General features: G+C 48.8%; 1 protein-coding gene across 1 annotated transcript in view; it reads left to right on the forward strand.

Annotated features, from left to right (window-relative positions):
- The window catches only part of DNAH9 (dynein axonemal heavy chain 9), a 263,946-nt gene that overhangs the window by 36,642 nt on the left and 202,162 nt on the right, over positions 1 to 25,142 (forward strand). Inside the window, exons 8-15 of the mRNA XM_066264311.1 lie at positions 1,547 to 1,663; positions 3,081 to 3,231; positions 8,048 to 8,162; positions 13,192 to 13,260; positions 15,591 to 15,717; positions 19,016 to 19,271; positions 20,707 to 20,948; positions 23,095 to 23,230. Of these exons, the coding sequence (XP_066120408.1) occupies positions 1,547 to 1,663; positions 3,081 to 3,231; positions 8,048 to 8,162; positions 13,192 to 13,260; positions 15,591 to 15,717; positions 19,016 to 19,271; positions 20,707 to 20,948; positions 23,095 to 23,230 (1,213 nt within the window). The remainder of the gene's footprint in view (positions 1 to 1,546; positions 1,664 to 3,080; positions 3,232 to 8,047; positions 8,163 to 13,191; positions 13,261 to 15,590; positions 15,718 to 19,015; positions 19,272 to 20,706; positions 20,949 to 23,094; positions 23,231 to 25,142) is intronic.

Consider the following 25,142-nt stretch of genomic DNA (forward strand, 5'->3'; position numbering starts at 1 on the left):
AAGGGAAGTAGGGATGATGGAGCGGAAGGGAAGGAGGGATGATGGAGAAGTAGGGAAGTAGGGATGATGGAGAGGAAGGGAAGGAGGGATGATGGAGAGGAAGGGAAGGAGGGATGATGGAGAGGAAGGGAAGGAGGGATGGTGGAGAGGAAGGGAAGTAGGGATGATGGAGAGGAAGGGAAGGAGGGATGATGGAGAAGAAGGGAAGGAGAAATGATGGAGAGGAAGGGAAGGAGGGATGATGGAGAAGAAGGGAAGGAGAAATGATGGAGAGGAAGGGAAGGAGGTATTATGGAGAGGAAGGGAAGGAGGTATTATGGAGAGGAAGGTAAGGAAGGATGATGGAGAAGAAGGGAAGGAGAAATGATGGAGAGGAAGGGAAAGAGAGATGATGGAGAGGAAGGGAAGGGGGGATGATGGAGAGGAAGGAAAGTAGGGATGATGGAGAGGAAGGGAATTAGCGATGCTGGAGAGGAAGGGAAGGAGGTATGATGGAGAGGAAGGGAAGGAGGGATGATGGAGAGGAAGGGAATTAGCGATGCTGGAGAGGAAGGGAAGGAGGTATGATGGAGAGGAAGGGAAGTAGGGATGATGGAGCGGAAGGGAAGGAGGGATGATGGAGAAGTAGGGAAGTAGGGATGATGGAGAGGAAGGGAAGGAGGGATGATGGAGAGGAAGGGAAGGAGGGATGATGGAGAGGAAGGGAAGGAGGGATGGTGGAGAGGAAGGGAAGGAGGGATGATGGAGAGGAAGGGAAGGAGGGATGATGGAGAAGAAGGGAAGGAGAAATGATGGAGAGGAAGGGAAGGAGGGATGATGGAGAAGAAGGGAAGGAGAAATGATGGAGAGGAAGGGAAGGAGGTATTATGGAGAGGAAGGGAAGGAGGTATTATGGAGAGGAAGGTAAGGAAGGATGATGGAGAAGAAGGGAAGGAGAAATGATGGAGAGGAAGGGAAAGAGAGATGATGGAGAGGAAGGGAAGGGGGGATGATGGAGAGGAAGGAAAGTAGGGATGATGGAGAGGAAGGGAAGGAGAAATGATGGAGAGGAAGGGAAAGAGGGATGATGGAGAAGAAGGGAAGGAGAAATGATGGAGAGGAAGGGAAGGAGGTATTATGGAGAGGAAGGTAAGGAGGGATGATGGAGAAGAAGGAAAGAAGGGATGATGGAGAAGAAGGGAAGGAGGTATGATGCAGCCCCAGAGCTGGGGCTGTTGCTGTTGAGGTGGTTTTTGGGATGGCATAAGCTGGCACTGTGGATGATAGAGATGGGGCTTCAGAGAATGCAAGGTGACACAGAGACAAAGTGAAAGGGTAACAACCTCACAATTTGACCTACACTACCATTTCGTCTGGGGGGGAAGGTGCTACAATTATGAGGTAACTATCTTCATGGATAAAAACTAAGCCCTGCCAAGTTATATCCTAAAAGATGAAAATAAATCCTTGGTGTGACTGATTCAAGTGCAGAGATTTGTTAGGAAAGAGCATGGTGGGACTGGCTGTCACAAAATCATAATTTTCTGTCCATGTGCTGTCTCTTTAGGAATTTGAAAATGACGTCTCTAAATTTAACCAGAGAGTAGAAGATCTTGACCGAAGACTTGGGACCATCTTTATTCAAGCCTTTGATGACGTGCCCGATTTGGAGCACGCCTTTAAGGTTCGCCCAAATAGAGTGGGAGCCAGCCCTGTGCCCAGTTTCCCCACCACCACCCTCACCACAGGGGGTGGGGATACTCTCCCACCTGTTTTGTTCCTGCAGATAGTAATTGTTCCCATTAGTCTATTCATGTTGGGCGTGTCCTAGGGCAAGGTAGTGTGCAGAATCAGACTTCTCAGGTTAGTTACCAATACTTTCCTGAAAACATCATGATGTAAAAATACCTTTCAGAAAAGGTTCTTCTGGAATGGTCTCCCTGGGACTGATCAGTAGGGTACCCACTAAAAGTGAAGAAGTCTACTGTGATCACCGTCCTGAATCAGTGCTTCTGCCGCACCGTGGGTATTTGACCCCTGTTGTCAGGTTGATTCAAGCTGAGGCAAACCACTTACCAGGCAGCTGCTTAGAGCATTCACATAAAAGTCACTAGAATAAGAAGACTTGTGCCCTTGCCCCGTATTGCCTAGAATAGATGGTACAGACTATGGAGAAGGTTTAGGATGATGAGCAGCTGAATGACTGCACAACTGCGGATTCTGAGTCGTGAGACACAAGGACGTAGGAGAACGTGATAGATTTCTATCCACTATCAGGAGACTTCATCTGTCAAGCCTTAAGGATTAGTACCAGAATTAATCGGTGGAAATAACAAGGAGACAGGTTTTGGCTCAACAGAGGAAAGAGATTTCTGTCAAAGCTATTTAAAGATGGAATGGACTTTGTTGGGAAGTAGTTAAGTTCCCAGGTGCTGAAAATGTCTAAAAAGACCAGAGCCCATGCTATTCTAAAATAATCAAAATTGCAGGCTTCATTAGCCATTGGCAGGGGATATATATATATATATATATATATATATATATATATATATATGACCTTTAATAAATACCTGACATTCCATAACTCATATAGGAAGACTATTAGGATTCTTCTCTCCAAACATTTGAAATGATTCCAGAAATTAGTTCATTCTCTCTGCAAATTTTTTTCTTGCACTCACTCTCAAGTTTTAGCCTTCCAAAATTCTCCCCAACACCTAGACTACTTAGCTTCTTTCCTATCTAGCTTTTGGTCTCTATCTTCACCTTCCTTTTCTGTTTTAGGTCTTTATTTTTAATGGTCTTTTTATAGATCAGCTTAACTTTTCTAACAACTTTTTTTTCTTTGTTTTTACCTTTTATCCCAATTCTTACATCCCACAAGGGTCTGACAGGAATCCTTCTCCTTTAGAAGCAAAGGAAAGATGGGGCAGACTATGAATATTCACCAATGAATAGTTATTGATCCAGTTATGCAAGAATTGTTTGACCCTCCTACATTGATAAACATATAAAAGAAAAGCTGGGACACAAAGATGGATGTAACCTTGGCAATATGGGATCTGTGACTTGTTCCTCTTCTTTCTCCATCTTTTCTGCAGCTGCTAGACATCGCAGGCAACCTCCTCGAAAGACCCCTGGTAGCACGAGATGTAGCTGCTAAGTACCTGGCACTCATCCAAATGTTCAACAGAGACCTGGACACAGTGAGGGTAATGTACACTCAGCGTGTCCAGGAGGAGGCAGAACACGGTAAGCCGTTTGCCGGGGGATTTGGATGGGGAGTTCTACTACTGAGGAGGGTGAAAGTCAATCATCTTGTTTTGTTGAATATCTGTGATGAATCTCTGACACTCTGTAAGAAAAGCAAGAGCAGCCTCCGTACCTGACAGTCCAGAGCATCTTGGCTGAGGGGAGGATTCACTGAGCTGGGCATTTCCCGGTATCTGGGGCTGAGACGGGCAGGATGACCCAGAGCAGTGAAGTCTTCACCGCCTCTGCCTCTGGGAAGCTGAGACCTTAGCATAACAGATGACTTGATCCTTGATCAATATTGCCACACTGATTAATCTTAAACACACCTCAATTCTACAATAGATTTTTTTTTTTTAGGTGAGAGGAGGGGAGATAGTGAGGCAGACTCCTAAATGCACTCTGACCGGGACTCACCTGGCAACCCCACCTAGGGACAATGCTGAAGTACCAAGCTATTTTTAGTGCCTGAGGCTGATGTGCTCCAATGGAGTTGTACTCAGTGCCAGGCATAAAGCTCTAGCCAGTCCAGCCACTGGCTGTGGAAAGGGAGGAGGAAGAGAAGGGACGGAAGGGGAGAAATAGATGGACACTTTTCCTGTGTGCCCTGACCAGGGCGTTGGCTGGACTGGCTTCTCATCCAGAGGCTTTGAGGAGAAAATTCACTTCAAGCTCATTTTTGTTGGTAGAATCCAGCTCCTTGTGGCTGTAGGACTGAGGTTTCTATTTCTTTATTGGCTGTCAGCTGGGAGCCAGCCCCATTCCCTGCCATGTGGAAAGGCTATGTAACTGCCTCCCTCAAGCCAGTGGGGGCACACTGAATGCTTCTTAACTTTCAAGTCCCTAACTTCCCCTTCTTAGATGACCAGAGAAAACTTTCTCCTTTTAAATGGCTCACCTAATTAGGTTAGTCCTCCCCAAGATTATCCTCTTGTTGCCATATAAGATACTAGAAAGCCCAGCGGTCATACGAAATGACCGCTGTTCTAGATATTATAAATTGTAATTAGAATGATTTGTGCAAAGGTGTCTGCTAATTCAAACTGAATTACCCAGGGCAGGCGGCGAGGACGCCCCTTTGCTTAGTGCCCCACGGGGTTTCCCCTTTCTACTTGCTTAATTGCTTAAAGTAGAGTGCAATGAAGGAAACCACTGGCAGTACATTTCTTAAGAGCCACCGCTAGCTCAATAAATAAAGGTGATTTAAATAATAAAATGTTAATTCACATGTCAAAGATCTCTTTGTACACAACATTTCTTGTGTAGATCTTTCCATCATTTTTAAGCTCGCCTTGCAGAAGACCATCAATTATTTTTAATTTTACGTCCATTCTTTCACGAACTCTTGAACAGGCAACATAAAGTTGACCATGTGCAAATGCAGGCTCAGGTAAAAAAAAATGCCAACACGCTTAAGCGTTTGGCCCTGAGACTTATTGATGGTCATAGCAAAGGCAAGTTTTACAGGAATGGTCAAATCGATTAGTTTCTAACTTGAAGTTTAAGGACTGACAGTGTTCACATTTAATATTCATGTCACCAGAGGAATGCTCAAAAATTAAAGTTTCTCCGTTTGAAACTGTTTTAATCCTTTTTGCGTTTCGGTCGGCATTACTCTGTCGTTTTTTTTGCATTTCTCTCCTGCCTTTGTTCAAGGAACTCATTTTGTCAAGACAGGCTTTTTTGTCTTGCATCTGAGGCAAGCCTTGTTTCTCTATGCTCATCAGTCTCATTTTGCCGAGAAAGACGCATTTGCTCTGCGACTGAAGCAAGCCTTGTCTTTCTCTGCTCAGTGGTTTCTTTTTGTCGAGAAAGCCGTTTTTGTGCAGCTTTAGCTCCTTTTCTCTCCTCTTCAGTGCTGTATTTTCTAGGAGGCATTCTTTAAAAAAATTACGGTAAGACATAGTTTTTATGTAAAACAGATGATTGCCAATGCAAACAAATGTTCACCTTCCCCCTGACACGCTCAATTTGCGTTCAGCCTTAAATTGTTTCAAAAGCAGATGATTGCCAATGCAAACAAATGTTCACCTTCCCCCTGACCTGCTCAATTTGCGTTCAGCCGTGACAACTTCAACCCATTGGCTAGTACAGTTACACAAGCAACCAATAAGCTATCGGCGACAAACAGACACTTAAGCCGCATATAATAAAGATTATCTCAGGAGTAATATATATATCATGGTCTACCGGAAAGTTCTGTCTGTTTTTGGAATAAAACAAAATACAAATTTTTCTTACCATCAATAAACTTTATTAAATAATATAATTGCCATTATTATTAATGATTTCTTGCCAGCATGACGGCAATTTGTATATCTCATTTTTGAAAAATGTTTTATCTTTTGCTGTGAAAAATTGAACCAGTGCTTGTTTGATATCTTCTTCATTTTTGAAATTTTTGCCCTTCAAAAAATTTTGTAAGGACAAAAACAAGTGATAGTCGGAGGGTGCTAAGTCCGGGGAATATGGTGGATGCAACAGACATGCTTCTGTAGCATTTCTTCCTTGTTGAAATTCATAAAAATTACAGTAGCGTAAATGAACTTTATCAGTAGCCATAGATACACTATCGCTTCGCACATAAGACTAATGTGAATCAACTTTGTTTTAGTTCATTTGCTACGTCAGTATGTATACATTAAGTGATAAAAATAGAGAGGCACACATGTGCCAAATAAACATGTGCTTACGTGTCAAAACTTGTTGTGATAGAAACAGACAGAACTTTCCGGTAGACCATATATATATATATATATGTGTGTGTGTGTGTATTTTTCTGAAGTGAGAAACAGGGAGGCAGAGAGACAGACTCCCACATGTGCCTAACCAGGATCCACCCGACATGCCCACCAAGAGGTGATGCTCTGCCCATCTGGGGCATTGCTCTGTTGCAACCAGAGCCATTCTAGTGCCTGAGGTGGAGGCCATGGAGCTATCCTCAGCACCCGGGCCAACTTTGTTCCAATGGAGCCTTGGCTGCAGGAAGGGAAAAGAGAGATAGAGAGGAAGGAAAGGAGAAAGGATGGAAAAGCAGATGGGCGCTTCTCCTGTGTGCCCTGTCTGGGAATCGAACCTGGGACTTCCACATGCCAGGCTAATGCTCTACCACTGAGCCAACTGGCCAAAGCCTAAGGAGTAATATTTTATCTGATTTGCAGTTTCTACCCACCCTTAAAGAGGAGAAGATCATGCAAGGGTAAGGGCCATGTGGTGTTACCTTAGAATTCTGTGTCCCATAGATCTGGGTGGAGGGTAAGACATCAGAAAGTGGTAGAGCCCATGACCAGACTGAAGGAAGGGACCTCACTACAGTCCCGGCTGCTAGCTAGAAGTGGTGGCTGATTTTTGCCAGATCTTCCAGTGTTTCCAAGGAAGCTGAAAAGTGACTTTAAAAAAAAAAATGAAATCTTGCCCTAGCCAGATAGCTTGGCTGGTTAGAGCATTGTCTTGAAACACAGAGGTTGCTGGTTTGATTCCCAGTCAGGGTGTATACAGGAACAGGCCAATGTTCCTGTCGTTCCTCTCTCTCCTATCTCATTGAAATCAATAAATAACAATTTTTTTAAATTAAAAAATAAAATCTCATAATAGTCAAATCTTGACAACTCATTCTAAGCAAGGAAACACACTGTATGGACTAAAGTAAGAATATCCTGTCCTTGTGAACTCTGGTCAAACGCTTCACTGTCCACATGGGCTGACTCATTCGTCCCCTTACTGAGTCCCCATATACGCCATTTTATAAATGGGAAAACCAAATGAGACCCAGAGTGATTAAATTGTCTATTAAAGCAGAGTTTCTCAACCCTGACTGTACAATTAGAATCCTCTTGAGAGCTTTTACAAAATACAAATGGCCCTACCCAGATCAATTACATCAGAATGGTGGGCGGAGTGAAGAGGGACAGATATATGGTGACGGAAAATGATCTGACTTTGGGTGATGGGCACACAACGCAATCAACTGTTCTAATGCTATGGAGATGTTTCCCTGAAAGCTGTGTCCGCTTATTGATCAGTGTCACCCTGTTACATTTAATTTCTAAGTAAAAAATAAATCAGAATGGCAAGGGAGAGCAAGGCCCAGGCATCATATTTTTAAATTTTTTTTTTTTTGTATTTTTCTGAAGTGAGAAGCGGGGAGGCAGAGAGACAGACTCCCACAGGATCCACCCGGCATGTCCACCAGGGGGCGATGCTCTGCCCATCTGGGGTGTTGCTCTGTTGTAACTGAAGCCATTCTAGCACCTGAGGCGGAAGCCATGAAGCCATCCTCAGCACCTGGGTCAACTTTGCTCCAGTGGAGCCTTGACTGTGGGAGGGGAAGAGAGAGATAGAGAAAAAGGAGAGGGGAAAGGGTGGAGAAGCAGATGACACTTCTCCTGTGTGCCCTGGCCGGGAATCAAACCCGGAAATTCCACATGCTGGGCTGACGCTCTACCACTGAACCATCCAGCCAGGGCCCTGGGCGTCATATTTTTTAAAGACCCCCTCCCTCCCAAGTTATGCTGAACAGCATCTAGGTTGGACATCACTGATGTGAAGTCAGAAAGCTGGTGAGTGGCAGAAGGAGTCTGGGACCCCTGTCCTCTGACCCTGTTTCCTGTTCTCCCTGAGGTCACCATTTCCTACTCCTCAGCAGAACACAGTGGTCTCTCAGGAGCCCCGCCCCCCGTCTCAGCATGAGCGCAGGGTGACTTTACCCTGTGGAGGTAGATGAGGCCACAAGTGGACTAGCTGGAGGGAGGTGTTCCGGGCAGAGTGGAGCCCGGAGTCTAGCACCCCACTTCAGTCTGGCTGTGTGCATTTCCAGGGTTCTCCTCGGTGCACAAGAACATGCCCGCTGTGGCAGGGGGTCTCCGCTGGGCTCAGGAGCTGAGGCAGCGCATCCAGGGTCCCTTCGCCAGCTTTGGATGCATCGTACACCCGTGAGTACCATATTCCCGAAGGGCAGATTCGTCTCAGGCTTCCGCTCCCACTTTGGATTTTGACTGTTACATAAAATGCAGCTCACACTTAACCTAAGGCATGAAAACCGCCCTTATTTCTGTCCAGGTTTTGACACTGGCCAGTGGCTTAGTCTAGTTGAGCTGCTGTAACAGAATACCACAGACTAGACGGCTGATGACCATGAGAAATGTGTTTCTCACAGTTCTAGAGGCTGGGCAGTCCTAATCAAGTTGCCAGCAGACTTGGTGCCTAGTGAGGAGCCCGCTCTCAGGGTCATAGACAACCGTCTCCTCACTGTGTCCTTACATGGCAGAAGGAGCACCGGAGCTCTGTGGATTCTCTTAGGAGGACACTAATCCCGTTCATAAGGGCTCCACCCTTGTGCCCTCATCACCCCAGCGATCCCACCTCCAGACTGGGGAATTAGGCTTTAACCGATGAATTTGGGGGAGGGAATACAAACCTTTAGTCCATAAGAACCAGATGCCTATTGGCCAGTCAGTATCAAGATGGACACATTTGAGCTGACTGTGGGGGCCCCTTGGGTTGAATGAGGCTTGATGGCCGAGAGGCTGACCTCTTTCTGCTCCATGAGACTCGTTTCCGGAGGAAGACGAGTCAGGATCTTCAGGCTCTCTGGGGTCTTCCACACGTCTCCCTCTGACACAGTATCTCTTTGCTGCTGGGGCCACTGGGAAGTTATGGCGCTCAGTGCTTCCTAAAGCGGGGTGGGAGGACCTCGTGCCTTAGAATGCCCTGAGTGCCGTTAAAGGGCAGGTTCCCAGCCTCTGCCCGCCTCCTGCATCTGAATCCAGGGGCAGCGTGGAGTCTGCAGACTGGCTTCCCCTGCAAACTCCCCCTGTGACTCTGACGGTGACCGGGCTTGGGAACCACTGGCCGGCCTCACAGCTGGTTCTGTAAGCTGAGCAGCTGAGAGGCGTCTGGGCTGCCGCAAGTGAGAGGGGAGAGCTGTTCACAGTACCATGTCCAGCATGCAGCCTAGGGCAGGGTGGTCTCGCTCTGACCCCTCTTTCTAAACACCTGTCTTTGGCAAACACAACAGAAACAAAGGAACTGAAGTCTGGTAAGGGCATCACAGGTCTTTCTGAGCTAAAAGGGGCCTTGGAGAGCTGCTGGCCCAGGTGACAAGACCGAGTGCTTTCAGACATGAGCAGGTGCTCGGCAGCACCCTTCATCAGGATGGTGCAAATCAAAACGACGCACAAGAGATCGCCTCGCACCTTGAGAATGGCCGTCATCAAAAAGACACGATAACAAGCGTTGGTGAGGATGTAGAGAAAGGGGTGTCTTGCACCCTGTTGGGCTGTAAGTTGGCGCAGCCACCATGGAAAACAGTATGGAGATTCCTCCACAACTTTTAAATAGCTAGCATATGATCCAGCAATTCCACTTCTGGGGGTCTGTCTGCAGGAAACTAAATCATAATGGGAAAGAGATTTCTGCAATAGCCAAGATATCGAAACCACCTAAGTGTTCATTGGGGGATGAATGGATAAACATATATATATACATACATGTGTGTGTATATGTATGTATGTGTGTGTGTATATATATAGAATGGAATATTACTCCACCGTAAAAAAGGAGTCCTGCCGTGCAACATGGGTGCCGGAGGACACTGTCTAAGTGAAGTAAGTCAGACAGAGAAAGACAAGTACTGCTACTGGATGATCTCACTTATGTGAAGAGTCTGAAAAAAAAAATACCTAAAGAAAAAGAAATTATATTTGTGGTTACATGGTTATCAGAGGCAAGAGTGGAGGGTGGACCAGGGAGTGAAGGTTTCAAAAGGTACCAACACATAGTTATAAGATAAATCAGTCCTGGGGACGTAATGTACAGCATGATGCCTGTCGTTAACAGAGCTGTGCAGTGTGCTTGAAAGTTGTTGGCCCTGGCCGGTGGGCTCAGTGGTAGAGTGTCGGCCCCAGCATGTGGATGTCCTGGGTTCCATTCCTAGTTAGGACACACAGGAGAAGCGACCACCTGCTTTTCCATCCCTTCCCCCCCGTTCTCTGTCTGTCTGTCTGTCTCTCTCTCTCTCTTCCCTTCTTGCAGTCATGGCTCAGTTGGAGCAAGTTGGCCCAGGCACTGAGGATGGCTCCATGGCCTTGACTCAGACACTAAAATAGCTCGGTTGCCAAGCAACAGAGCAATGGTCTGGATGGGCAGAGCATCACCCTGTGGTGGGCTTGTCAGGGTGCATGAAGGGAGTCTGTCTCTCTGCCTCCCCATCTCTCACTAAATAAATAAATAAATAAATAAATAAATAAATAAAAAGAAAGTTAAGTGAGTAGGTCTTAAGAGCTCTCATCACAACAAAACAAGTTTTCCTTTTTTTTTGTATTGACATGAGATGAGGGATGTTTACTAAACTAACTGTAGTAATCATTTCAGAGCATATGCAGGTCGTTATGCTGCACACTTTAAAATTCGACAGTGCTGAGTGCCAATTGCACCTCAGTAAAACTGGAAAAGAACTTAAAAAGACGAAAGACTCTCAGAGATGGGGAAGATGACGCACAGCCCTGGGGCGGGTCCTCCCCCACATGGTCCCGTGCTGCCCAGCAGAGACCCTGAGAAGCCCCAGCCGGGCCGGCCGGAGAGAGGCTGAGCATCAGGGGTTTTCTGTGAAACAGCCAACCTTAAAGTTAGCAAGGACTCCATTTTCCCCTCAGACTTCTCAGAGACCGAACACGCCTGCCTGGTGGGCACATCTGTGCGGCCTCTGCTGTGGTCTGAGCGAGCTCCTGGCTTAGCAGATGCAAAAAACTGCCACAACTAAACAGAGGGAGGTGCCATGCTCCGTCGGAGAGAGAGCGGAGGGGAGGCCTGGGAGCCTGGGTCTCCCGGGGTCTCTTAGCCCTGAGAGGTGTGGCCCAGGGGACAGTGGGGAGGGCATGTCCTTCTTCTCAGGCATGCCCCCCAAGGCGGGAGGGAGAAGATCTGTGAGTGGGGGTGGGGGAAGGCTGGCTCCAGGACTGAGGACTGTGATCACTGTCTTTGGCCCTGTTCCCTGGGAGCAGGCTCTGAGAGGTGTGTGCAGAAGTCCCTAGGGACGCCCTTGGGAATGGCACCTGGGAGGGTGAGGGAGGGGACGGGCAGAGGGAGAACTGAGCAGCACTGTGGTTACTGGGAGGTCTCCCTGACTCTGGGGAACTCTGCTCTGGCCCTGCAGGCTTACCTGGACTGGGTACCCTCGGGAGCTCCTGGGTGGATGCCGGCAGACTGCGGGGGCTGTGTGGCCTGGGGCGAGGGCGCTCTCTCTGGCCGAGGCTGTTCCCACGGGGAAAGCTGCTCTGCTGCGGCAGCCACCCGCCTGGTCCGGAGCTCTGTCCGCTCCTCCTTGCCGCCTCCAAGAGGCAGGCACCTGCTTCCTCACCGCATAAGGTCACTAAAGCGTCTAGAAATCCAGCGCTTTCTCTGCGGGTGTGCGGGCTTCTGCGCAAAGCTCCGGGATCTTGTGGAGAAACCCTGCATTGGTTCAGAGAGCAAATGGGCTTTAAAGAACCTTTGCAATAAGCCGCCTCGTTGTGCTTCACAGAACAGACACAATCACAGACCTTCCAACAGAGTTAGTGTGAAGGTTTCTGAAGATTGTGGATATTTCACCGATTTTCCCGGGACCCAGACTTTCCTTTTGTGCCATCAAACAGAAGCAGGTGGGGCAGCAGTGCCTTGGGCTGGACTCTGCTCACATCCCTCTGTGGTCCTCATAGTTCCTGTGGAAGCTTCCACGTGTGTCTGTGCATGTGAGCACGTGGGTATATGTGCATGTGTGGTACATGTGTGTGCATTGTGTGTGCACAGTTATATTTATCTATCCATGTCTATATATGTGTGGTGTGTGTGTGTGTGTGTGTGTATATATATATATATGGTGTGTCCATAAAGTCATGGTGCACTTTTGACCGGTCACAGGAAAGCAACAAAGATGATAGAAATATGAAATCTGCACCAAATAAAAGGAAAACCCTCCCAGTTCCTGTAGAATGATGTGGCAGCATGTGCAGGTGATGATGTAACATCATGTATACAGCAGAGCAGCCCACAACTATGCCAGTGAAGATGTGGACGATATAGAGGAAGTTCAGTGTGTTCTGTGGCTCGCTAAACTCGAATCCGTGACCAAAGTGCAACATGAAGATCGGCGCATTTATAACGAAGCACCACCACATAGGAATAACATGACTCGGTGGGATAAGCAGTTGAAGGAAACCGGCAGTTTGGTGGAGAAACCCCGTTCTGGTAGGCCATCAGTCAGTGACGAGTCTGTAGAGGCTATACGGGATAGCTACCTAAGGAGCCCTAAAAAATCTGTGTGTGAGCCCACATAGAACTGCACTGAATAGGTATGAAACTGGGAGAGTTTTCCTTTTATTTGGTGCAGATTTCACATTTCTATCGTCTTTTGTTGCTTTCCTGTGACTGGTCAAAAGTGCACCATGACTTTACGGACACACTGTATATCTATATCTATATATCTATATATCTATATATCTATATATCTATATATAACATTGTTATATAAATGTATTCACATTGTTTTATATATACCGGTAATGTTATATAGATTTTGTTATAATGTCTAATGTCATATATAGTTGTTTTCTTATATACAGACAGCTATAGAACCTAGAATTCTTCTTTCCTGTCTCAATTTCCTTTTTGTCCAGGTTTTTGAAGGACTCAGTGAATCTGTGCACGACTGGCGGGGCTGGGGTGAAGGGCTGGTGGAGCCACGTGGGAAACGTTGTCACCCGGTCACCTGTGGGGCTGCCTGCATTTCAGGCACTGCAGGCGCCCCCTAGTGGCCCCTGGAGGGTGTTCAGGAAGAAGCGGCAGACTCCTTCCAGGGCGTTTGGGAACCAGCCTGGGAAGCTATTCGACCTCTGCTCCACAGGTGGCAGTTTGTCAATCAGATCATTATTTTGACTTCTCCTAATCTGAAGCCACGTGTTTGTTTTTTCTCTTTGGTGTGGACAGTTGCATGGAATCTGCCGAAGGGAAGCGGCTGGTCGGGAAGTATGAAGGCACGCTGGCAGTGCTGGAAAGGTAGGCCGCTCCGACTGCCCTGCCCTGCCGCTCGCAGAGCCCCAGGCGCCCTCCGCAGTCCTCAGCGTGAGCGGATCCCTTGGGGGCCGGGACTGTGACTCTGTGTCTTATAGGCTAAAACCAGGTGCTCTGTGAGTACCGCCGCTTCTGGTCTACAAATGCAGGGTCTCCCAGGAGTGCAGCTCTTGTCCAGAAAGCCACGGTTTGTGCAGCCCAAAGAAACAAGGAAATAAGTTTTTACAGTATTTCCTGTGCCCTTTTATAAAGAAAGCCTAAGAATGCACAGTTCCCGTGTGTGGTCGAGTCTCTGCTTGAAAGCCGCAGTGAGCCTTCTGGGGGCGCAGAGTCCAGTGCCCCTGCCCACACTGTTACTGAATCTGCTAACACCACTGGATGCCCGGGGTGGACAGCCTTCCGGTGCCGCCACCGGCCCCTTAACATGCCGGGGAAAGCCCTCGCTGGCCTTGGCCTCCCTCCCCAGCCTCGACCTTTGCCCCTCCGCCTCGGGTGTTCCCGGCACGCGGTCTCTCTCCCCCGCCCTACGGCCCCTCCGCCTCGGGTGTTCCCGGCACACGGCCTCTGTCCCCACCCTCTACCCTACAGCCCTTCCGCCTCGCGTGTTCCGGGCACGCGGCCTCTCTCCCCCCCCCTACGGCCCCTCCTCCTCGGGTGTTCCCAGCACGCGGCCTCTCTCCTCCCCCTACGGCCCCTCCACTCGGGTGTTCCCGGCAGGCGGTCTCTCTCCCCCCCTACGGCCCCTCTGCCTCGGGTGTTCCCGGCACGCGGTCTCACCCCCCCCCCCACTACGGCCCTCTGCCTCGGGTGTTCCCACCACGCGGTCTCTCTCCCCCCCCCTACGGCCCTCTGCCTCGGGTGTTCCCACCACGCGGTCTCTCCCCCCCCTACGGCCCCTCCACTCGGGTGTTCCCGGCAGGTGGTCTCTCTCCCCACCCTACGGCCCCTCCGCCTCGCGTGTTCCGGGCACGCGACCTCTCTCCCCCCCCCTACGGCCCCTCTGCCTCGGGTGTTCCCGGCACGCGGTCTCTCCCCCCCCCCCACTACGGCCCTCTGCCTCGGGTGTTCCCACCACGCGGTCTCTCCCCCCCCCTACGGCCCCTCCACTCGGGTGTTCCCGGCAGGCGGTCTCTCTCCCCACCCTACGGCCCCTCCCACTCGGGTGTTCCCGGCAGGCGGTCTCTCTCCCCACCCTACGGCCCCTCCCACTCGGGTGTTCCCGGCACGCGGTCTCTCTCCCCCCCACTACGGCCCCTCCGCCTCGCGTGTTCCCGACACGCGGCCTCTCCCCTCCCCCTACGGCCCCTCCCCCTCGGGTGTTCCCGGCACGAGGTCTCTCTCCCCACCCTACGGCCCTCCGCCTCGGGTGTTCCTCCACCTCGGGTGTTCCCAGCCCGTGGTCTCTCTCCCCCCGCTATAGCCCCTCCGCCTTGGGTGTTCCCGGCACGCGGTCTCTCCGCCCCCCCCCCCCTACAACCCCTCCGCCTCGGTGTTCCCGGCACGCGGTCTCTCTCCCCATCCCTTGGCCGTACTGCTGGTGTTTCTGCCAGGGCACACCTTCCTCTGTCACCATCTGGCTCCGCTCACCTGCCGAGACACCGTCGAGCATCACTTCAGCCCTTGTTCCCTGAACGCTTCCCAGCATTGTCCTTGTCCTTGTACCCTCCCCACCCAGCCCTGTTGTTGGATGTCCGTGCCCTGCCCAGCTCTCTAGGACCGTGCTTGCTGCAGTGTCTGTCTCCCGGCGTTTCCCACCACTGGCTGCACTTACCGTGGGGCGGCTAGTCCTCATTTTATCTGTAAGCGACGGGAAAGTTACTATGAGAGCACATCTTACCCAGTGGCTTCTTCCCACTTTTCCTGAGGCCGATCCCAACTTCCCTTACTGTCCAGAAAGATCACGTGGGGACTCTCCTTCTCCTCTCCTCTGATCTCAGCTGTGCCATCTTTAGAAATAAGGGGTCACTTGCCAGAGCATCCAGGCCTGGCTGAGTCAATGACTTTGACTTCAGAATGTATTCAGGTATTTTACTAGTAGTATCATTAGTTCATGAGATAGAGAGAGAGAGAGAGAGAGAAAGAGATATGAATGGAGAGTGGATGGATGGATGGATGGATAGATGGATGAATGGATGGATGAATAGAATTATAGATAGATAGATAGATAGATAGATAGATAGATAGATGATAGACAGACAGACTATAGATATGCATGTATATGTACCGTATATGTTATCTGTATCTTCAGTTAATCGATGCCAGGCTTTGAGCTGGGACGCTGTTTGTAAGGGGGCTGTCGTTTCCCATTCTTGCAGGTATGAGACAAGACTTTATGAGGACTGGTGTCAGACAGTATCAGAGAAGTCCCAGTACAATCTCTCCCGGCCACTTCTGAAACGTGACCCAGAGACGAAGCTGATCTCTGTCAACTTCAACCCACAAGTAAGCCAGGCATCAGTCATTTCTCCTTGGATTCCTGAAGACTTTTGCTTAACTTTGCTGATTTCAAAGGCAAAAAAGGCTCTTTTTATATATGAATATGAAAAAGATACTCCAAAGAATTTACACCCAGATTTCCTTTTTGGGGATAAATCCTGTGGTGTAGCGTTTTCTCAACTTGTCCAAGGTTCACATTTTTCTTCAGGGCTAGCCAATAGGTTTGCTTTGATTTTTCACAACAGAAATTATTGCAATATATATATATATATATGTGTGTGTGTGTGTGTGTATATATATATATATATATATTCTTTTTAGAGAGGAGGGGCGGAGAGAGAGAGAGAAGGGGGAGGAGCTGGAAGCATCAACTCCCATATGTGCCTTGACCAGGCAAGCCAGGGTTTTGAACCGGCAACCTCAGTGTTTCCAGGTTGATGCTTTATCCACTACGCCACCACAGGTCAGGCCTATATATTTTTAAACTTTTTCTATAATAGCTTTATTACAGATTTGACTTTACATACAAAGGTAGAGTGGCAATTATTACAAGATAAACTCATCAAAATGTTTAAATATATTATAGATAGGCACTATCTGAAATTTCAGAATGCATTTAAACAGATACTGCTACCCATCTTTGGACAGACAGAATAATAGCATTACTGACCGTTTGGTACCGACGGTTGACCGGCCCACCTTGAACGCCTGCTGGACGTGAAGGCTGTTGACTGAACATTGGAAGGCCAAGCAGCTGTAAGACCTAGTTCCTGCTCTCAGGGAACACAGGAGTTCGTGGGGAGCTAGAATGTCAACATGCAAAGATCTATCGTCATTGGGTAGTGTTTGGTAAATCTCGAAGGAGTAGCTTTGGAAATAAGACTCTAGATTGGTGATTCTCAACTGAGGCGATTTTTCCCCTCTGGAGAGATTTCTGGTTGTCAAACATGGACTGGGTGCCGATATGCACCAGGTGGATCAGCAGGGCTGCTGCTGTGCTTTCTAATGCACAGATGGTGCCCACACAAAGGGAGGTCCTTTGAGGTTCCTTTTTTGTTTTTGTTTTTTTGTTTTGTCTACAAATGTCAGCAGTTTTGAGGTTGAGAAACCCTGTACTGGGTGGTCAGAAGGGCGGAAGGCCGGGGTAGACCATAGCAGCCACAGAGAGCTTAGTGTTGGAGAAGATGGTGGCCAAAAGTAACCCACAACAGGACGTCCATCATTCCACGAAAAATATAACAGTGAAAACTACAGGCCACCCTGAGCTAAAAGCACTCACCTGCTTCCGTCCCGATGGCCCGTTCTCCGGGAATGCAGTGCAGGGAGGGCTTGAAAACTGAGCTGGGAGCATGCTGTGTCTTTTGAGAAAACAGAAGGTTGAGTAGAACGTCCATTCTGACTAATATAAAAGTCAGCAAAGGAAGCGGGAAGATCCTACTTCTTCACTTTGGTAAGATAGGAGTCTGTCATTGAACTCATTGGAATAATTTTATCAGCATTCTCTTGCAGCGATATTAGCTGTTAAATGCCTAAAGCAGGGGTCGGGAACCTATGGCTCACGAGCCAGATGTGGCTCTTTTGATGGCTGCATCTGGCTCGCAGACAAATATTTAATAAAAAAAATAATAACGTTAAAAATATAAAATATTCTCATGTATTACAATCCATTCATTTCCTACCGCTCATGTTCATGGTACGGGTGGCTGGAGCCAATCACAGCTGTCCTCAGGGACAACACCAAATTTTTATTGGATAATGCATAACATACGTGGGTCGTTGTATGGCTCTCACAGAATTACATTTTAAAATATGTGGCATTCATGGCTCTCTCAGCCAAAAAGATTCCCGACCCCTGGCCTAAAGAGATGAGTTTCTGTATTACCAAGTAAGCCAGGGGCTAAATGTTATAACTGCAGGAATTATGTCCTCAGTGTAAGACAGTATCAAGGATGGACCACTCCTCCTCTATGCACTCCAAGAACAAGGACTCTGGCAGCCCCAGTGTGCAACACATAGCAGGTGCTTTTTGATGTTTGTAGATGATAGAAGGGAAAGGAGGTAGAAGGAGGAAATGAGTGAAGAAAAGGGAAGAGGTGGTATATTATCTCAATTATAATGCGAGCTAAAGGGAGACAACCACACACAAGTCAAAGAAGAGCTGTGAACTTTCCTTGACTTCCAACTTTTAGCAAGTGGCAGTAGGTATCAGAGTAAGAATGAGGCCCTGGCCGGTTGGCTCAATGATAGAGCATCAGCCTGGCGTGCAGAAGTCCCAGGTCCGATTCCCGGCCAGGGCACACAGGAGAAGCACCCATCTGCTTCTCCACCCCTCCCCCCACCCCTCCCTTCTCTTGTTAGTCTTTGTCTTAACCCTACGTAGCATTTGCTGGGTGACAGTCAAGAGTGGTCTAGAGCCACTGGAAGGAGAGCAGGGAGCCCAGGGGTGTCGACAGGGTGGTGGGGAGTGGAGGGGGTGGCAGGGGACACTCTGTGGCCTGGTGTCTGTTTTGTCACGCATATCTATACACATTAGTCTTTGCAAGTTCAGAGGTGAACACAACACACGAGCAAGGAGTGAGGAGCAGTGCTCTTAGAAACCCTGCCAGAGAGGCCTCTGCTTTTTCCATTGACCCACATCTGCTCATCTTCTCTCTTCTGACGCCGTTGCCACCAAACCCAGCACCCTCAGAACCCCGGAGAGGCCTGGGTGACCCCCACCTCCCGGCCTCCTCGCGTATACTAGAACACAAAGACCTGCCAGCGCAGGGTTGCAGAAATTAAGGGCTTGTTCGAATGATGAGACGCAACAGTCACAGCTGGGCAGTAGGCACTCAGTCCTGTGAGTGTCTGTGACCCTGTGCGTGACCTCATTCGGGGAGAACACCAGAAGTCTAACTTGTGGGGGCCCTGCCCCAATGGCCCTCCTCCTTCCTGACGCCACCCCTGGATCGGAACAGGCTGAGTTGACGTGAGCCTATCTCCACCTGCCCTTCCTGGCAGCCGCAAACCCTCAGGCACCGAGGTGGGACCCCCTCATGCACCCACCCCGTCCCCTTTCCGGGGCTTCCTCTTGCTCCTTGCGATGCACAGATCGCGATAGCCCCACTGTTTTCTGAGTCTTGTTCCTTCTGCCCAGCGCTCAGCGTTCCTCCTCTGACACCACATCGAAGGAATGGGTAGGAGCGGAAACTAAGAGGGACCCGGAAGGCCTCTGGGGCCCCTGGGGTTCTCCAGTCCTTGACCCATTATTGCTGCTGCTCGCTGCTCCCGGGCTACAAACATTTACGTCCATTCTTCCCCCCAGCTGGTTTCCGTGCTGAAAGAAATGAGTTACCTCCGTCCCGGGCAGAGGCAGTGCATCCCTGAGACGGCAGCAGCCCTGTTCTCTGCCAGGGAGTTCTATCGGCAGCTGGTGGCTCATCTGGAGTTGGTGGCAAGTTGGTACAACAAGGTTCTGCAGACTCTGCTGGAGGTGGAGCTTCCGCTCGTGGAAGGGGAGCTGCAGAATATCGATCTCCGCCTCAGAGCTGCCGAGGAGACGCTGGACTGGAGATCGGAGGGTAACAGGGCACCGCGGGGGCTCTGGGGGGGGGGTCCAAGGTCAGGATGCTGACCACAGTGGTAGACACGCCAAGGATTACCCGGCAGTCGGGGCTGTGGTAGAAACACAGGTCTACCCTCCTAGACACATATTCAAGGTCAAGCAGGCGAGGAGGGTTGGTGTTCTTTCTTCTTCTCCCTTCTCTTTGGATGTGGTTAGTACTTTTTAGGAAACTTTGCTGCCACACACTGGGAGAGGCTCAGAGACTCCGTCCTCCGTTAATGAGGGTTTTTCCTGTAGTGTCATTGTGATTTGATTTTCTTAAATGGGCTGTAAACAGCTTATGAGGGAACTTTGCATTTACTTCTCTTGTATCCTCCCAATTCAAGTCCATAAGTTTTCATCGATAGATTAGCCTATGCGGGGCACCCCGGGGTGACTAGGGGGAGAATAGGAGAGATGAGGCCTGTTAGGAATGGCCCTCACCCGGAAAGAGCTCGCATTTAGGGGGGCCAACAGACGTACGTACAACATAACTTACGATGAAAAGGCCTCGGAGAGTTAAAAATAAAGTGTGGTAAACCACGGGAAAGGGAGATTCATTTCCATCGGGGCCCTCAAAAGAGTTGAAGTTCGAAAAGAAGGTCACAGTCAGCTCACAGAAGTCCTAGAATGCCATATTAAACAAGTTAGAACTTGATTCCACATATGAGAGGGGATGACATTTTCAACATTCCATGTAATGAAAGTGCTTCAAAAATAAGGGTTATTAACCTGTGTAAAGTCACCGAGTTGGACTGATATGCTCCAGCGCATGTACCAACGTTTGTGCGCTTGGTAGGTAAGAAGTAACCTGTTTGTTTCTTTCCCTCCGTAATCAGGACTTTGGTAAGAGTTGGCTTTTTTTTTTTTTTTTTTGGTATTTTTCTGAAGTTGGAAACAGGGAGGCAGTCAGACAGACTCCCGCATGTGCCCGACCAGGATCCACCCGGCATGCCCACCAGGGGGCAATGCTCCACCCATCTGGGGCATTGCTCTGTTGCAACCATAGCCATTCTAGCGCCTGAGGCAGAGGCCACAGGGCCATCCTCAGCGCCCGGGCCAACTTTGCTCCAATGGAGCCTTGGCTGTGGGAGAGGAAGAGAGAGACAGAGAGGAAGGAGAGGGGGAGGGGTAGAGAAGCAGATGGGCGCTTCTCCTGTGTGCCCTGGCCGGGAATCGAACCCGGGACTCCTGCACGCCAGGCTGACGCTCTACCACTGAGCCAACTGGCCAGGGCCAAGAGTTGGCTTTTTGATACAACTAAGAAGGAAAAGGTTGGTTATAGTGAAGTAACCTGTGCAGAAAAGTCTTTTCAGACCCGCGAGTATTGCATTCCTTTCTTTCGTGGAAACTAGCCTCTAGCTAAGCCACTGTCAGCTGTCTCAACTAAGGATATTTCTCTTGGGGAGCAGGCATTTGGGATTACGTCACCCAGATCACCAACAGTATTCACGATCTCGAACAAAGAATTCAGAAAGCTAAAGACAACGTGGAAGAGATTCAAAACATCATGAAAACGTGGGTGTCTCCGATATTTAAGAGAAAAGACGGGAAAAAGGAGTGCCTTCTCTCCATGGAAGACCAGCGTGATCGGACGGAGAAGTACTACAGCCGCATCAAGGAGTCCGGCCTGAAGATCCACACCCTCGTCCAGGTAATGACCAGCCTGTCGGACACACGTCCCACGATGTGGGGAAGGCGCCAGGAAGTGTGTCTGGGTGCCGGGAGTGTTTGGGAATTCGAACAATAGATGCTATCTTCTGCTGTCCGGCGTCGAAGTTCATACTGATAGCCAGAGAGCTAACGCGGACAGATGGGGAAATTACATTATGGTGTTGATGTGTAAAAATTTATACTCTCTTTGGTGACCCCACTGATTTAAACCCCATACCAAACCCCAAAGGGACAGAAGGAGAAGTCAAGGACAGAATTCTAAATTATCTGCCGTACTAACTACCGCCTGACTCACCCACCCATCACACCGTGGAGCTGTAGCCTCATCCTCGTAACCTAGCTCCATAGAGCCTGAAGAGACGGTGTCCCTAACTGCACTTCATACAGAGGAGAGGGTAATGCAGTAAGGCTTTGCCCTGCGTGGTGACAGAGGCAATGTCGTGCCCCGTCGTCAAAGACCGAGCAGCAGTGAGAAGCTGTGGGTGGCCCCCAGCTCCAACCCGGCTGGAGCAGCTGTGGGTGGCCCCCAGCTCCAACCCGGCAGTGAGAAGCTGTGGGTGGCCCCCAGCTCCAACCCGGCAGTGAGAAGCTGTGGGTGGCCCCCAGCTCCAACCCGGCAGTGAGAAGCTGTGGGTGGCCCCCAGCTCCAACCCGGCAGTGAGAAGCTGTGGGTGGCCCCCAGCTCCAACCCGGCAGTGAGAAGCTGTGGGTGGCCCCCAGCTCCAACCCGGCTGGAGCAGCTCTGACAGGCCGGCTCTCCCGCACAAAAGTCACGAAACACGGCTGCTGTTCTTGGGTTATCTGTGATTTGGAGTACAATGCGGTGTGATTTGACCTTCTCTTAACTTTCTTGACTTTGTTTTCTACTGCATTCATTTCTGTTCCTTGTTAATTCTTTCTAGTTAATTTGGGGTTCATTGGCTCATCTTTTTTTTTCTAGCCTTTAAGGGTAAACACTTAAGAGTAATAGTCGAAGGCTTTCTTCCTTTCTAATATGAGCATTGGATGACATCCATTTCCTCCTGAGCAGCACTGTCCTGTGTTCCACAGAGTTGATCTGCCTCTTTATCACTGTTGTTCAGGGTTCAACTTTTTCTCTTGAGATTTCTTCTGCTCAGTGATCATTTAGAAGTGTATAGTTTAATTTCCACGTATTCAGGGCTTCTCTGGATATCTTAGTGACACTGATATCTAATTTAATTCCCCTGTGGCTCAGAGGAAATACTCTGGAAGCTTCCGATCCGATGGAATTCTCTGAGACTCCTCTTCCTTTAGTGTTGAGTCAGGTTTTCCCCTCAGGAAGGAAAAGTGGAGGTAATGCATTCTAGAAACTTTAGAGCTTTGTCACTCAAAGTTAGGATCGTGAGTTTTATTTCATTTTTTTTTTAATTCAGGAGAATTTACCACATAAAATGTTTGTGACGTGGTGAGTGTGAGTCAGCTAGACATTTTACTCCTGCGGAGTGCTCACAACTCTCACGGACGATGGAAGATAAACGGGAGGTTGCTGTAAAAAGGTTTAATGACGGGAACGATGAGAGTACTTGCCGTGCTATCCGGGGAGAGGGAAAGCGAGAGAGAGAGAGAGAGAGAGAGAGAGGTGTGACATATGTATTTCTTTGTAGATATTTTCTGAATCACTCAACATGATGAAGATTTCTAGTTTAAATGCCAACAGCAGTACACCCCAACTCATTTCTAAGAATTATCCCAGAAAGAAACACTTGACTTGTTTGAACCCTAAATTTCTTATAAGCCTTGAATCGTCATACCTTCTACCCGTGGTATTCCTTCATTTACACACCCTAATTTCTGCTTTGATGCGTCTTCCTTTACATCCACGGCCATCAGCACTCCTGCTGAGAGATGGCCTGACCTGGCCCCCCTTCCCCAGAGACGGAACAAGACACCCCGTTTCCTTTATGGGTTGGCTTTGCGTTCCTGACAGCCAATGGTTATTCCCATCGGAGAGAATGGATGTCATATGCGTATAATGGTTTATAATAACCATTCTTCAGAAGGATGTTTCATTCTCCATGTGTTATTTATATTTCCATGAATGGGAATGAACAGACCTTCCATATTATTAAATATGGTTTACATCACTTCTTTCTTTATTTTTTTAGGAAAACCTGGGTCTTTTCTCAGCAGACCCAACCTCCAACATCTGGAAGACTTATGTTGACTATATTGATGATATGTTGCTGGATGGATTCTTTCTTGCCATTGAGTGCTCTCTCAAGTACCTCTTGGAAAATACTGGTATTGACTGGCTTACGAGTGTGGGTTGTTACTGGAACGATAACGGTAACAATGTCTGTTGAGTTACAGTGAGGTGCAATTGAGTGCTGTGGGCCATGTCCCAAAAAGAGTGCATTTTGCGAATTATACACAGTAACATAGCAACGGCATTGTATTTCTAAATTATTCAAAAGAGAGGAGACATTGGTCGTTCCAAAACTCAGATGCTAAATCAGGCTGTAAGGTAGTGAAGTTCCAAAGCAAAACCACAAACGCTAATTCAATCTCTAAATCAAGCTGCAGTGAGGGGGTGACTAGGTTAGTATACGCGGGGGGGGTGACTAGGTTAGTATACGGGGAGGTGACTAGGTTAGTATACAGGGGAGTGACTAGGTTAGTATGCAGGGAGGTGACTAGGTTAGTATACAGGGAGGTGACTAGGTTAGTATACAGGGAGGTGACTAGGTTAATATACAGGGGGGTGACTAGGTTAGTATACAGGGAGGTGACTAGATTAGTATACAGGGAGGTGACTAGGTTAGTATACGGGGGGGTGACTAGGTTAGTATACGGGGGGGTGACTAGGTTAGTATACGGGGGGGTGACTAGGTTAGTATACAGGGAGGCGACTAGGTTAGTATACGGGGGGGGCGACTAGGTTAGTATACACGGAGGTCACTAGGTTAGTATACAGGGGGGTGACTAGGTTAGTATACAGGGAGGTGACTAGGTTAATATACAGGGGGGTGACTAGGTTAGTATACAGGGGGGTGACTAGGTTAGTATACAGGGGAGGCGACTAGGTTAGTATACAGGGGAGGCGACTAGGTTAGTATACGGGGGGGGGCGACTAGGTTAGTATACGGGGAGGTGACTAGGTTAGTATACGGGGAGTGACTAGGTTAGTGCACAGGGGGGCGACTAGGTTAGTATGCGGGGAGGCGACTAGGTTAGTATGCGGGGAGGCGACTAGGTTAGTATACAGGTAGGTGACTAGGTTAGTATACGGGGGGGTGACTAGGTTAGTATACGGGGAGGTGACTAGGTTAGTATACGGGGGGGTGACTAGGTTAGTATACGGGGGGGTGACTAGGTTAGTATACAGGGGGGTGACTAGGTTAGTATACAGGGGGGTGACTAGGTTAGTATACAGGGGGGGCGACTAGGTTAGTATACGGGGGAGGCGACTAGGTTAGTATACAGGGAGGCGACTAGGTTAATATACAGGGGGGCGACTAGGTTAGTATACAGGGGGGCGACTAGGTTAGTATACAGGGGGGCGACTAGGTTAGTATACAGGGAGGCGACTAGGTTAGTATACAGGGGGGCGACTAGGTTAGTATACAGGGGGGCGACTAGGTTAGTATACAGGGAGGCGACTAGGTTAGTATACAGGGGGGCGACTAGGTTAGTATACAGGGGACACAATTAGTAGAGGCAGGTTTGGCTGGACTTGACTCGTGGCAGCGAGAGGGAGGCATTCGAATTTTCAAGCCTAATTTACTGTATCTCTGTTGCTTTTTGAGAGTGCGGGTGCTTGTGGTAACCGGGTTAAGTGGAAGAAGCTTTTCTCTGGGAGAGAGAAAAGTGATGAAAAGGTAGTGGATATTCTTTGAAGCTATGAAAAGATAGCTAAGGGCTCTGAATTCGTGGTGGATACACTGGGTTAAGGTGCATGGATTCAAATGTTTTATAGTAAGAGATAACCTTGGCTTGTAAGTGGTAGGATAGAGAGGGTGGAAGAGGTCAGGAATGAAGTGGCATTAAACCTTTCACATCTGGTAGATTCCAAGGAGCTTAGCATGGGTCATATTGAAGAATCTGTCAAAATGGAAAGGCAGAGGTAGATATTTTGAAGTCAGAAGAAGAAGGTGAGATGAGACTTTAGGATGTCAAGTGCAACCCCAGGAAAGAAATCAAATGCAGAGTTAAA

The sequence above is a fragment of the Saccopteryx bilineata genome, chromosome 2, assembly GCF_036850765.1.
Source record: "Saccopteryx bilineata isolate mSacBil1 chromosome 2, mSacBil1_pri_phased_curated, whole genome shotgun sequence".
NCBI lineage: Eukaryota > Metazoa > Chordata > Mammalia > Chiroptera > Emballonuridae > Saccopteryx > Saccopteryx bilineata.